This window comes from Fusarium mangiferae (genome assembly GCF_900044065.1).
Source record: "Fusarium mangiferae strain MRC7560 genome assembly, contig: FMAN_scaffold006, whole genome shotgun sequence".
Lineage (NCBI taxonomy): Eukaryota > Fungi > Ascomycota > Sordariomycetes > Hypocreales > Nectriaceae > Fusarium > Fusarium mangiferae.
The window spans coordinates 727,100-741,103 of record NW_024573926.1 but is presented as its reverse complement, the minus strand read 5'-3'; the positions used below and the strand labels follow the sequence as shown (position 1 = coordinate 741,103).

General features: G+C 49.9%; 5 protein-coding genes across 5 annotated transcripts; 2 read left to right on the top strand and 3 right to left on the bottom strand.

Moving 5' to 3' along the window:
- Window positions 1-84: 84 nt before the first annotated feature.
- FMAN_02982 (putative MET22-protein ser/thr phosphatase) lies at window positions 85-1,158 on the bottom strand (the record flags this gene model as incomplete). The annotated part of the gene is made up of 1 exon (XM_041831741.1): window positions 85-1,158. One exon carries the CDS (start codon window positions 1,156-1,158, stop codon window positions 85-87), a length of 1,074 nt encoding a protein of 357 aa, XP_041682274.1.
- An 885-nt stretch (window positions 1,159-2,043) lies between these two features.
- On the top strand, window positions 2,044-2,361 carry FMAN_02981 (uncharacterized protein; the record flags this gene model as incomplete). Its single annotated transcript, XM_041831740.1, has 1 exon — window positions 2,044-2,361. The coding sequence occupies one exon, from the start codon at window positions 2,044-2,046 to the stop codon at window positions 2,359-2,361; it is 318 nt and encodes a 105-aa protein (XP_041682273.1).
- Window positions 2,362-2,824: 463 nt separating this feature from the next.
- Window positions 2,825-6,389, bottom strand: FMAN_02980 (uncharacterized protein; the record flags this gene model as incomplete). The annotated part of the gene is made up of 2 exons (XM_041831739.1): window positions 2,825-6,093; window positions 6,149-6,389. The coding sequence occupies 2 exons, from the start codon at window positions 6,387-6,389 to the stop codon at window positions 2,825-2,827; spliced, it is 3,510 nt and encodes a 1,169-aa protein (XP_041682272.1).
- A 3,379-nt stretch (window positions 6,390-9,768) lies between these two features.
- On the top strand, window positions 9,769-10,853 carry FMAN_02979 (uncharacterized protein; the record flags this gene model as incomplete). The annotated part of the gene is made up of 3 exons (XM_041831738.1): window positions 9,769-9,991; window positions 10,042-10,124; window positions 10,197-10,853. 3 exons carry the CDS (start codon window positions 9,769-9,771, stop codon window positions 10,851-10,853), a joined length of 963 nt encoding a protein of 320 aa, XP_041682271.1.
- A 579-nt stretch (window positions 10,854-11,432) lies between these two features.
- Window positions 11,433-13,616, bottom strand: FMAN_02978 (uncharacterized protein; the record flags this gene model as incomplete). The annotated part of the gene is made up of 3 exons (XM_041831737.1): window positions 11,433-13,093; window positions 13,290-13,338; window positions 13,395-13,616. 3 exons carry the CDS (start codon window positions 13,614-13,616, stop codon window positions 11,433-11,435), a joined length of 1,932 nt encoding a protein of 643 aa, XP_041682270.1.
- Window positions 13,617-14,004: the final 388 nt, after the last annotated feature.

The window sequence follows — 14,004 nt, the reverse complement described above, 5'->3', positions numbered from 1 at the left end:
GGCATATACAAAACTACATTTTCTGCTTTCAAAATTTTCGCATTCATTAAAGTCATGCACTTTTGTTTTCCTATTTACTTTTCCTTATGACTGTTTGGCGCTTAGAACCTCCTGGACAGCTCCGAGAACCTTGGCGTGAACAGCAGCAGGAGCGGCAATGACGCCCTTGTTGTTGGCCAGAGTGCGTCCTACGCTGAAGTCGAGACGCTTTCCGTGAATGTCAGTTACTTGACCGCCAGCCTCACGAACAATGAGGTCACCGGCAGCGTGATCCCAGATCTTCTCCTGATATGTGGCCTTGACAGGCAGACGGAGGTAGATGTCGCCAGCACCGCGGGCAATAGAGCCGTACTTAGCCTGGCTGTCCATGCGGACACTCTCCTGGGTAATACCAAGCTTCTTCGAGATAAGAGCTTGGTCATCATGCGCCGAGTGGCCTGCCTCAACGCTCTCGCAGAAGGTAGCCTTGGAGAGATCATCAATGCTTCGCATAGAGATGGGCTTCTCAGCAGCAAGAGCGCCGGAAGTGAGAGGTCGGCTGTTCGCGCCATGGCCCTGTACAGCAGAGAAAACAACACCACGACCCTCATCGGTGGCATTAGAGCCAATGTCGGAGGTAAGACGGGCTGAGTCGTCAACTGGAAGGTTAGGGCAGCCAAGAACACCGACCTTGACGTCGCCGTCGACCATGAGACCAAGGCAGACAGCGTATTGCCCACCACGGAGGAAGCCCTTTGTACCGTCAATGGGATCGATTGCCCAGATACGACCGCTGGAACCACCCTGGCTGCCACCTCTATCGATCAATTCCAACATATTGTCAACATCCTTAATGGGGCCACCCAGTTGCTTCTCAGCATCTTCATCATCAAGCTTTGTGGAGCTGACGAGCTCCCAGATAGTCTGCTTCAGGTTCGCATCGTCACGGAGCTGCGCAGCCTCCTCCTCGGCGACAATAGCGTCGTCAGGGAAGTTGTGGCGGAGAGCGGCGATGATGAGGGCCTGGGCGCCGAAGTCGCCAATGGTGACAGGGCTCTTGTCATTCTTGTCAACGGTTCCCTTTGCCTTTTCGTGGAACACGCGCTTGGTGAGGATCGTAGCACGCTGAACGGCCAATTGGGCGATCTGAAGCTCTGAAGCGTAAGATGGAGAAGCCATAGTTGTGAGCGGTCGTTGGAGAAGGATAAGATGGGAAGAGAGTTGGCGGAGACGAGGGATGAAGGCGGGGGAGATAAGGATAGCCAGGATGAGGGTCAATAAGAAAAGAATAAAGGATCTGGAGAGGAAGAATTTTGGAGTAGCAGTGGGCATACAAGGCAACGCAATAAAATGTAGTTAAGTATGGTAGCTACCAAGTAACGTGGGATGGCGCAATTGTCCTCTTGTTTTTTATGGTGGTGTTGGAGCTTAGAGCAGACACTGGTTGGTCTCTATCGGGTCGTCGGGCGGGTCGTCGGGCTCTAGATGAAGGCAATTGGGTCTAATTAGAGTGGGATGTGGGTTGATTGATTGATATGAGAGACGGACGACAAGAGGAAGAGAGAAAGAAGTGGGATGAGCCGTTGAGAAGTCTGAAGCCTGAGTACTAATGTAAGCTGCGAGTACCTTGGTACCTTAGGTATGGCGTAATCGGAAGCGGAATACAATTCGAATCCGTCAATTAAATTACTGCTTAATTCAAACGAAGCCAAAACATGTCAAACAGAATATACATGTTAGATTTATCATTTTATACCTCCATTATGGAAGCTCTATTACCAAGATAAATGTGCAATGGCAAGATTAGTACCTAGGTAGGTAGGTAGCTCTCTAGCCAACCCCGCCATCAGAACTCCGATATCGATGAGGAGGGGCATTTCTCTCTTCCATCCCACTAACAGAACAGTTTCTTTCCCCTGCTGATAGCGGAACCACCCGATTGGCCGGACTTTTCAAGCATCAATTCTGCCCAGTTCATACCTAGGTACATACAATCAATCTCAAAGCATCATCTCAACTCGACATCCTCTTTTGCTTCCAACCAACCAACCCCTGTCACCCGAAATGGCCTCTTCTCCAGCCTCACTACGCTCTCTCTACCGCTCCCTCCTTCGCGAGCTACCACCTCGACCAATTCTCGCCTCACCACGCTCACCTCTTCACTCCCGCCTTCGAGATTCCTTTTCTTCCAGCTCCAAGGCGGCGACATCACAGGACGCCCGCGCCCACGCGGCTGCCCAGGCAATCGCCTATCTTCGATCTCAGCGCATGTATGCCACGTTACTCGAGCGTTATAACCCTGGTATGGGCATGGATGAGGAGGAGCGTGTTCGCTTGACCGCTAGGAGGGTTGGCATGGATTTGCCAGTTGAGTACAAGTAAATGGGTTTTTTAACGGCGAAATGAAAATGAGGCAAGGGACGGAAGAAGAGAACGGAAAAGGGCTTCAATGGCCATAAATCATCAAAGAGAAACGGACCATGACTGATCGACCCGTCCAATGAATCTAAACACCAAGCGCCAAACGATTTTCAACAGCGAATTTACAGATGGGAGAATAGACCAGATGGTATTTAGCACTCAAGAAAATGGCGGCGGAGAAAAAGTTGGATTCAGCCCACACACCCTTCAGTGTACGAATAAGTGTATGGAACAGAAAAGACAGACGCAATGCCCGAGCGTCACTCGATTATCAAGAACAACCATGTCATCATCATATCTCATATAAAACGGACAACTTTGGTCCAGGAGCAACAAATTATATACAGAACAATAGCGTTTCCAATCATCAAGCCCATTTGGCTCAGGGGGTATCAACTTCTACTCACTTCAATCACTTCACCTTCTAGACACTGCCCACACCTCTGTCTTCGAGCGACTCATCCCAGCCGCCCATTTGCAACAGCCACCCTCCTAGGCGCTCTTTCACGAGCGTAATGTTATCGCCTAAAGCGCTCTTCCATTGATCTTGAACGAGACGGACCTTTTCCTTCAGATCCTCGGTAAGTCGCCGTTCTTCTGATTGTCGCATTTGCACCGCCTGTGCATTGCTATCTGCCTTGGGAATCGCGTTTCCATTCTCATCTTGGGTCTGCGTCTCGAGGACCTTGCCTTTGGCGTGAACCACAGCCTCTTTGACCTCGTGAAGTAGACACAACAGGTTGGTGTGCGATTCGATGAACTGGTACGTGCTCTTCTCGGCGTGAAGCAGCAAGCTAAAAAGATACTGCATCGGATGCTCGACGTAGGATGGGTTTTCCTCAATTTCCGATGCTGGAATCTGAATATTGAAGCCATCTAGATCGAGAGGAATATTGTCCAGTAGCTCACAAAGCGGAGGCGCAATATCCCAAAACGCCGACAGCTGCAGTGCAACACCATGATCCACAGCCTTTTCAACCACTCCTCGGAAGTCTCGGGTCCGTTCCAGAACCTCGTGAGCGAACGCATATTCACGCTTGGCCGCGTCTTCGGCAAAGAAAGCCTCAGCTGACTTGAGCTTCTCAGTATTTCCGGAAAGTCGGTAAGGAGTCAGTACAACCTCGCAATATCGGCCGTTGCGATCCGACAGAAGATCGTAGATGGCCCGGTGCAGACCCTCTCGTGCCTCAAAGACCCATTTAAGCAGCGTCAGTTTTTCCAGAAGTTCTGGTCTATCATCACCCTCCTCCTGCGGCATGTCCGCGTCTATCTGCCCGTTATCGAATAGATGTCGTGCCAGGTCGTCAAACAGCTCTGTGGCGCTTGAGATACGCCCTGTCAGTAGTTCGTTCAAAGGCAGTACCACCTGATTCTGGAACAATTCGTATTCGGACTTTTCCAAGTCCTTTTTCTTTGTTATCTCGCTGGCTTTTGCGTCAGCATCAATAGTTCCTGCATCAGCGTAACTCAAGCTGCCAGCGTTGATTTCATTCTGCAAGTTTGTACGCAAGGCTTGACGGCGCTCAGACGCTGCTTTGGAAAATTGTTCTCGACGTTTAGTGCTCTCGACAGTGAACCGCTCCCTTGTCTTGGTCAATTCATCGAGTTGACTCAGAGCTCTCACGGCTGTTCTGATGGATGTCAACTCAGGATGTTTGTTATTGACAGCGGGATGGTGTCTTGGATAAGGAGGAGGCATGGTGACAAGACGGGAAACATCCAAGTGGTCGCGGTTGATCGTCGAGCAGGGACTAGAGCCCATGTTTGACGTGGTGGCGAAGCCAAATTGCTGAGGAGTCAAGTTGGGCTCCGACTGATCATGCCAGCCCGTCTTTTCAGGAGGATACTCGGATGAAGAGCCTTGCTCCTCGTATACCACAGACGGCTGGTCCTCCTCGACCCACTGTGTCTTGGGTACGCCCATATACTTCGACTCTCTCTTGGAACGTCCGAGATGGGAAGCTTCGCCTTGCGAATCTGATTCCCACCAACGGCTCGGAGGACGACCCCGTGAGCTGCCATTTTCATAGTTTTCACTGACGCTCATACTTAGAATTGGCGATAACGATGGCATATAATTGCTGGACCAGTTCACGTTTGGTGGGTTGTTCCCGCTCGGCGACGTCGGGACATTGACTGTCTTAGAGGCAGACCGAGGACTTTCTCCCAAATTTGAACCTATAGAGCCTCGACGAGAAGGCCCTGGTTCGGATAGTCCAGGGGTCCACTGATCCTGTGAAGAGGCTGACTCTCGCCTTTGGCTGACCATCGGCCGAAATAAGTCGCGGGTGAGGTCAAAGATCTCGGAGCCCATAGCCCCAATAGCGACAGAATATCGTTCTCGTCTGATCCTTGATTCGTTGACAACAAAGTCGGCGAACATACGCACCCTATCCGCGTCAGTAGCGGCTCTCGATTCTCTAATCGCAAATTCGCGGAATCGACCGATAGTCCCTTCTTCAAACTGATCGGCAGTTTGAGTCGTAACCAAATGTTTCGACACCAACAGACCGGCGGAAGGGGGTCGAGAAGACTCTCGGACCCTCGAGACCGATGCCACAGATCCGGACCTTGGAGGCGGAGTAGGGAGCGCCTTTGGAGCGACAACCTTTGAGCTGCTGGCATATATTGGTTGCTTAGAAGCGTTGGGGGAAAAGGGTGGTGTTTCCGCTTCCTGGGGCAGCTTCCCCGATGCTGGGGCTCTAGGGGTCGAGTTTCGGGAGTCTTGCGATGCGAGTGCGCCACTCAGAGGGGTCGATTTACCAATTGATGTCCGTGACAGATCAGTCGTATTCGGTACCATTATGTCGGCCATAGAGTCGGGTCGAGTCCGTTCATCTATGGAGCCACGGACACTGTGTCGGGTCCGACTCTCAGCCCTCCGCTGCAAAATTGTCTTATCATGTCTAACTGCCTTTTGCCGATTGAGCCCGCCGATACTCGATGAGGAACCTAGAGCAGGTTCAACAGGCTGCGAGGATGGTAGCGACGTGTCAATTCTGAGACCCGGTGAGCGGCTTCGGTTTGAGGGGCCGGCTTGACTCCCCGTCTCGTTCCAATCTGCAGGTGTTGGAGGAACAGGTCCGAGTTCTGTGACACCTGTTGGTGGTCGGCGTCTTTTTGTAGGAGGAGATATGATGGGGACTGTGTTCCTATCTATTGACTGTACGCTTTGCGACCTGCTTGAAGCAGGTGGGGGCCCTGGTGGCGGAGGTGGGAGAGGCATGCCTGGTTCCCATCTGGTTTGAGACGCTGATCGTGAGCGAGCAGATGTGGGTGTCTCCACGGCTCCTGCAGAAACGGCTCTTCGAGCCGCTGGCGGCCCATGAATCACAGGCCCAGTCATTCCATGTTCGGGAGTAGGTTGATGAAACGAAGTTTGCACGATCATGCTCTGTCGATGGGCTTGAGGAGGTGGCGGCTGAGGTGGAGGAGTACTAGAGGTGTCCATATCTCTACGGCGGCCTAACGATGGCAGAAAGCGGCGATCCCGTGAACCATTTCGCCCATTTACACCCGGAGGGGGGGGAGGAAAAGATGCATTGGCAGGTTCAGGTGAAGGCCGATGCACCATTGTGCTCAGTCGAGGCGGCGGAGTCGGAGTACCAGCCGGTGTAGAGTCGAAGACGGTACTCATGGGACGCTGCTGTTGACTTCTAGGCGGACTGTATGGAGGAGGCGGCATTGGCGACACTGGAGCATGTTAGAACGGTAGCAATAACATGATGTTTAGTTCTTGGTGGCTTGCCTTGGACTTCGCCAGCATATTGAACGGCGCGCTCGGCGACAGCAGCCTGTGTGGGAACCCATTCTTGGGGGTTGTATGGCTGTATACTACTGCCAGGTGTTTGGACAGCGGAGTGAAAATGACTGGAGCTCATGGACACGGCAGATATGGGCGTATGTAGAGGGTTGTTGAAGGCACCTACAGACGATGTCGTGAGAGGAAGAAGGCCTTGACGGAGTCGCGCCGCTTCGTGAGAAGTCATGATGAAAGATCAGAGGGACCAAGCGACTATGGACTAAGAATTCACTCGAGAGCCAGGTCCAGGGTCCCTGTTTCAAGCCACAACACCAAAGGATGAGGGAAGTCTAACTTAGAAACAGCTGGGTATCGTGTCAGGGCTGTCTCTTTGGTCGGTGGGTTCTGGTACGTGGGGTGCTAGGGATTGGATGGATCCGCGGGGTGGGCGGCGCGTGCGAGCAGCAGTAGTAGAGTGAGTCGATGCTCAGGTGAGGATCGAAGCAGTCGAGACTATTTTGAGACGACAAGGAATAGGTATGACTATGATGACTCTCGATCTGGTCCGGCACAGCACAACCGGAGGAGAGACCTGACAGAGAGACGTATGTGTGTATGTAGGTAGGTATGTTACAGGTGAGGCTCTCTGTGTGTAAAGGACGCTGCAGCTTGTCGAAGTTGGTCAATTGACAAGAAGGTAACGAATATCTCTCATCAAGCCATTCACCGTAGCTGCGGCGAGGACGAAGAGTACGTCCCCTAAAGCGCAACCAGCCAAATAAGAAACAGAGATGTGATTGAGGATTGGACTGCCCTTGGATGTGAAAGGTGAAGAGAGAAAGTGGTTGGGAGAGGGGCTCTGTAAAGGGAAATGGATGTACAGGTCGCAGTTGGAGTAAGGTACCTTGGGTAGGTAGCAGCAGGAGGTAGACCCCTGCATAAGCCAAGTCAAGTCACCCTTTACGGTAGAGTGTTGAAATCACGACACCTCAATTTTTTTTTTGGCGGTGTCAGCGGGAGCAGGAGTACATTTTCGAGTCGATAAACTGGAAACCATTCTCGGTTTTCTGTCTATTGCCGGAGAGCCAAGCCCTGCTTACAGTGTGTACCTGCTTTGGGAGAGACTTACTGGGGTGGTCGAGCATTACATGGATGATAGTTAGACGCTATCTGAGGGTGGGACAAAGAGATACTACAAGGTATGCTTCACGGGAACTTTGTCCACGGCCAATTGGCAACAGAGACGGAGGATCTACGGAGTACATACATAGAAGCATGGCTTTCACTATCAGGCACTAGTCAAGCTTGAGGGGATTCTACTAGGGATGACGATGACAGAGCACCCTCAACCGCTTCTTGAAGAGTAGGTGATTAACTCACAGCTGACAGAGTTGAAAGATGGCGTTCTTTATATATCCTAGTTGGAGTATCTGTAGATCCTAGAGGATGCATTGGTGTAGTAGCTATGGACACCAATCAGTTGAGCGCTGCTTGATTGTGCCTTTTGTGTGCATTCGATAAGCAGAACGGCAACAGATACCTTACATACCTAGGTAGTCATGTTGCCTGTCCGTCACCATACAAAGACGTTGAATATCCCACATGGAAGCTGAAGGACTTGCTCGATCTTCCTCCTCCGACCCCGCTGAGTGAAAAAGGTTGGGATAGACTTGGAGAGAAGCTAAGTTTGGAGCGATCCGTCGTGGTTCTATTCTTAGACTCATCCCTCAGCTTCTATTGGCTGACAGGGATTGACTATGCGGGCTGAGTGTGGATGCCGGCGCTTAATGGGCGTCCCTCGCTGCCTGTCACATTTCTCTGCTTCTATGAAACTCTCGAGACCCATGACCGGAAAGACGTTTGCATGGCTGGATCGAACTGCTGCATGAGATCCATGTGCAGGGGGGCTTCATGCTGTGGGCTGATGTTGACTTTTGATCGCTAAACTGAATACTCCTTGCAGACTGCAGAGTGCCATTGGAATCCCTGGGGACCAAGTTATCCGAAGAGAACAGAATAACAACGCAAAAGACGGTCAACAAATAAAGTTTCAACTGCCATGCGCCGTTTAAGAACAAAGATATGCTTGATGGAGTTGATTCCATAGGTAGGCCTCGGGGAGCAAGAAAACACAAGACCTTCATATAGGGTGCCAAAAGAAACTCAATAAAAGATATCCTAAACTTAGTGTATATATTATAAATTTGTATGAAGTTACCTACATCTTTTTGTTATTTAGGATCAGAGTCTCAAGTTTTCCTTCCTCCCCTAGGTAGGCAACCAATGTCACCGATCAAATAGCTTATAAATCTAAGCTGGGATGAGAATGTTCTGTTTCTATGAATAGATCGACCATGAGGTGGCATAGGTAGAAGTACAGACCTAGCTGACTTATCCATCACTCTTGAGATCACAACTAATAATCTGTCGAGGGGAGGCAACAAAACTTAGGACCTCTATCGAGTGATGAAAAGTCTTAGGTAGACTGAGCACAATTATACATATATTGAATAGACCTTAGATTGGATATTCTTGGCCCCTTGGTTCAGTCAAAAGCTTTCGTGCGCCATGAACTCCGTCCGTATGCCGATCACAAAAGTATGTACCCTTGTCCAAGCTGGCATGAGGCATGATCATAATGTGACGGCCATACTTAAGTCCAGTAGCTGCTCCCAACCTCTATAGTTGTCTATGTGGTTTTTCTCAGATAACTCTTGGCCACCCGCACGAAATCCTCCATGAGATCGTTCGTATCCAACAGTGAAAGCTATCGAACTTGATGGGCGTGTATCTTTTTCTACAGCCGATATTCTCTACAGCCGATACTCTGTATTGGCTGAGCCAGCTTTTTGACACAAAGCTAACCGATACTTCAAGTCCTTTTGTTGAGTGTTGTCTCCTTGGGTCAATTGGGATGCCATTCGCAAGCAAGCAAGGCACTTGTGATCCTAGGGGCCTAATCTTGGTGAGAAAGCTTCGCCAGTTGACATAGCGGAACGAGAGGGTATGGATACGGATACGGATCTTCGATTTCTCGTTGATTTCCACACAGAAATCTTCGATATCCTTTCCCCGTTATAGGAAGAATATTCTTACCGAGGCGGAAGAGAAGATTGTTTTGGTTATCGATAAAAATGACGAGGCTGGGTCTTGCTCTGAAATGAGCCCCACTTGAAGCTAGCTCTAGGACACTGGAAAAAGGTGGGGGCACAAGGCTCGAGTAAAATTCTAGAGGATTCTTCTCCGACAAACTCTCCTCTCTTTTCAACTCTTCATATTCTGCTCTTCTCTCTCTGCCTTTCCTTTGCTACCTATTTATTGACATTTTGACCACTGCTCACTCTCTTTCCTTTCAACATCTTCTCTACACCTCCTTCACTAAACTGTAAGTACATGCGTCACTTTTTTACACCAATTGTCGCATCTTTCATGATGAGATATCCAGCTGGCACCAGTCATAGAGTGACTTGTACTCCCTTCATTGATGACCAACATGCTGTGGTCTAAGACCATTTCTGATTCCAATTGCGACCCTTGTCTTTCATATTCACCTCGATCAACATCTGTTTGGAGTTTCAGCTAACAGATTCAAAGTCATCTAGTACACCCCTTCGACTGACTTCACAATGGTTCTACACAACCCCAACAACTGGCACTGGGTCAACAAGGACGTCTCAGCATGGGCCAGATCCTACTTCGACGAGAGCCTCACCAAGGTTCAGGCCGAGGAGGGTGAGGTCAAGGCCAAGATTGATAAGATCCAGAGCATGGATGGTGATGTCGATGTCAGCCAACGCAAGGGCAAGGTAATTACCATCTTTGACGTCAAGCTGGTGCTCCAATATTCTGGTAAGGCAACTCGGTGACTTTGCCTGCACACATGACAACTAACCATTCAGGATCTGCTCCCGGTGACGATGATGTTTCTGGTACCATTACTGTGCCTGAGATCGCCCACGACACGGAAGAAGACGAGTATGTGGTACGTAAAACCTCCCCTGCTCTTTCGCCTTCCGTGTTGCCGTAGAATAAACCTCGCTAAGAACCCTCGTAGTTCGACGTAGACATCTTTGCCGAGTCCAAGGAGAAGCAACCCGTGAAGGACCTAGTCCGATCAAAGATCGTGCCCCAGCTCCGCCAGGAATTCCAGAAGCTTGCCGGCGCCCTCATTGCCGAGCATGGCAAGGATATCCAGCATGCCCCCGGCTCCAACCCCTCGAGCGGTTTCTCGACTCCCAAGATTCACCCTCAGAGCTCCACCCCTAAGCCTGCTGCCACTTCCAGCACTCAAAGTAAGACCGGCGGTGTCGTAAACACCACTACCGTGACAGACAACGAAGAGTTCCGAACTACTGCTGAAGAGCTGTACCAAACCTTTGTCGACCCTCAACGAATCGCTGCTTTCACACGTTCTCCCCCCAAGGTCTTCGATGGCGCCAAGGTTGGTGGAAAGTTTGAGCTGTTCGGCGGCAATGTGTCTGGCGAGTATCTCGAGCTCGAGGAGCCTAAGAAGATCACCCAGAGCTGGCGACTGAACCAGTGGCCTGCCGGTCACTTCTCCAAGCTGCACATCGAGTTTGACCAGAACGACGTCGACCACGTCACTGTTATGCGAGTCAAGTGGGAGGGTGTTCCTATCGGCCAAGAGGACGTCACCAAGCGCAACTGGCTCGAGTACTACGTCAAGAGCATCAAGCAGACTTTCGGGTAAGTTTCATTGATGGCTTTTCTTGCTCAATTATACTGACCATGAGGGCGTAGCTTCGGCACCATTTTGTAAGCATGCTACAAGACCAAGGAGTCGTGGAGTTGGGGTAAATACAAGGATAATACGCTCTCTAGATGAGGGTAGTGACGGGGGGTTGCATAGTCGCTGCTGTGGCGGAGGAGGGTGAGGGCCGTCTTGGGTGATCTGCACAAGACCTAGAAGCGTGTGGTTACGATATCATGAGAGACGTAAAGTAAAGCAAAGCAAAGTAAAATGAAATAATGCATCAATGGTTAAGAGCCATATTTTGTCATAAGTTATCTGGAGTATGTCTAATGCCTCGCATATTCGCGAAGTGCCTCTCATATCAACTCATTGTCCCGTTCGTCCTTTATTCTTTGTTTCCTCCGAGTCACTTTGCTGTCCATCATGATACACTGGGTTTCAACATGGCATCTTCTTCGCCCCCCTTTCGCGTTCAAAGCCATAGCTTGCCCAGATCAGATTCTGCCACGATATATCTTGACGTATGTGAACGACAGGTCGTAACTCTTGTAAATATGATATCTGTGATCCAATCCTCTATGCATCAAGCTTGAGTCGGTCAAGCATGGCGTCGATCTTGCCTTGTAGGATCTGATAGTTGATGGCGTCTGAAACAAACTCATCCTCTGCTTCCGCTCCGTCTAACGTCCTCGCGGCACCTCCACCATTGGCTTGCCCGTTGTTGTCTTTCTTAGCTGCGTGCTTAGTACTAGCAGGAACACCATCTGCGGCACCTGTCGAGATCTCAGCTTGTTGTGTCATCGCAGCAGCTAATTCTGCATTGGTCTCTCCCTCCTCATCCATCATGTCTTCCAGACCTGCATCCTCAAAGCGATATCTGAATCGATCATCAAGGTAATACCGAATATCGTCCAGCAATTCGATAGTATCTGTCTCTTCTCGAACTGTGATCCGTTGGGCAGACTCTGCAATGAGAGCCTGGAAGTCTTCCTCATCTATGTAGTCCTCTAGGCGATATGCAAGATAACGCGCAGCGAACTCTTCTAGTCGCTGAACACGAAGATCCCATGCTGCGTGTATAACGTCGTATATGTTGACGGGTTCCATCTCTATTTGTTCGTCCTCTTCACCCGTGTCGCCGTTCCTTTGCGCCTCACCATGAGTGCGGTCTACCAGCACATTGGAGGTGCCGCTACCAAGCGTGCTGATGGTCAGAGCAGCTTTACTCTTAAGATTATCGAGGAACAGCATATCTGCAGCGTATAATAGGTCCAAAGCGTGCTCGAGGGGACAGTTAACAGTCTCGGTGTAGAGGTAGGTAAGGATGATTTCAAGAACTGCTGGCGTGCAGTCGATGGTGATGACTCGGAGATGTTCGTCTCGTTTGGACTCGACGAAATCGCCCGAAAACATCTTCTCAAAGTATTCGCTGCGAATGAGCATTGCCTTATGAGCGGGATAGAGGACTGATTTGCGCTTGATGACTGATTCATGATCTCCGGCTGGGCCAATCGGTATAGTAGGGCGGTCTATTGTTGGCGTTGTCTGACCAGACTCTTCATCCTCAATATCGATGGGTTCGTCAGCGCGAAGGATGACATCTGCAAACATTGAGTTGTCATATTTCCACTTGATATCTTTCACTTGGTCCGTGTCAACAACCATTTTGAGACCGAGAACATTTAGTTTGAAGAAGCTTTCGAACTGTCCTCGGGCCCGGTCAACTTCAGATTGATACCGTTGGCGAGCAAGTCTCCTGTCTCCGCCTGCGAGAATAGTCTCCCATAGAGATTCAACCTCGAGCTGCTTGCTGACCTTGTCTAGCCCCTTGAACACTTCTTCTTCGGAGTCAGCACCGCCCACAGGCGCGATATCACGAGGAACTTCGCCCAAGTAGAGATATCTCAGGACAATGATGAATGACTGCACAGGCACAGCGTTGGCGAGTTTCCAGGTGGTGGTATCTGGGACAGCAGCAAGTTTAGAACGGAAATAAGGTGACCGTGCTATGAGGATGAATTTATGAAGATCAAAAGAACGGGATCCTGATACAAGGGTGATATCTGTTGTCTTGGGACTTGTACGGCCAAGAAGAGTTGAGATGTGAGTTGACCAGTAGACATAAGGATCTGAGGACTTGGAGAAGTCATATTGAAGGAGAAGGTTGCGGATGCGATCATTGAGGGCATTGTAGATGCATCGTTCCCCTTGGAAAGTATTTCGTTCCGCTAGGGCGCCTGGAGAGTGTTAGTGGACGACTGAATGTATAGACTTGTAAGTGCCAGGTTGGCAAGACATTTGTTTATGATGAAACTGCTTTTTTTTTTCCCTTGCCGTCAGCCTTATGAGGCCATCGAGCTTTTAACTTTCCGTACGAAGGCTTAAACAATGATGAAACTACAATAGTGACTGATTGTATGAGTGTAAACTTACCAGATTCTAACAACAGCCGAACAAGCTCATAGTGTCCGCATAAACTTGCCTGCTTGTGTCAGTCCCAAGCTCTGGTGACTTAGTTACATGTACCACAACACTTACAATGATGAGAGGGGTGTAATCGAAACGATCCTTGCCATTGATGTTCACACCCTGGCTGATGAGCTCTTGACATCTCTTCAGGTCGCCATGTCGACACGCCATGAGGAACTCATTGAACTCGGGGCTCTCGTCAAGAGGATTCTCCTCGAGGAGAACGCCACTCTCGATGAGCCGAGTCTCTTCGCCAAGCTTTCCCTCGAGTTCGAATTTGCGGAGAACCATGGTTGAGTAGGCAAGAATATCAGGGTGAAGCCAGACTTGGGGAGGAAAGAAAACACAGGACCTCAATCCTAAATGACAAAAAGACTTAGGTAATATAGCCTAAGTTTAAGACAAATTTTGCTAAGTTTATTTTGACACCCTACTGCGAGGTTTGCTGTTTTCTTGCCCCCGAGGGCCAGAGAAAGGACAGTCTCTTTAGGTGGTCTATAAGTATGCAAGGAAGTTTATTTTTGTTACTGCTTTATCTCCGAAACCCGCCCGCTCGTTTCTGGTTCATGATTATCAAAGCATGGGGATCCCCCTCCAAGGAAAAAGTCGCCATCATCACTGCGGGCTGAAATCAGCCAATGACGAGCTACATTTCTTTCACATCGAGGTTATCACGGGA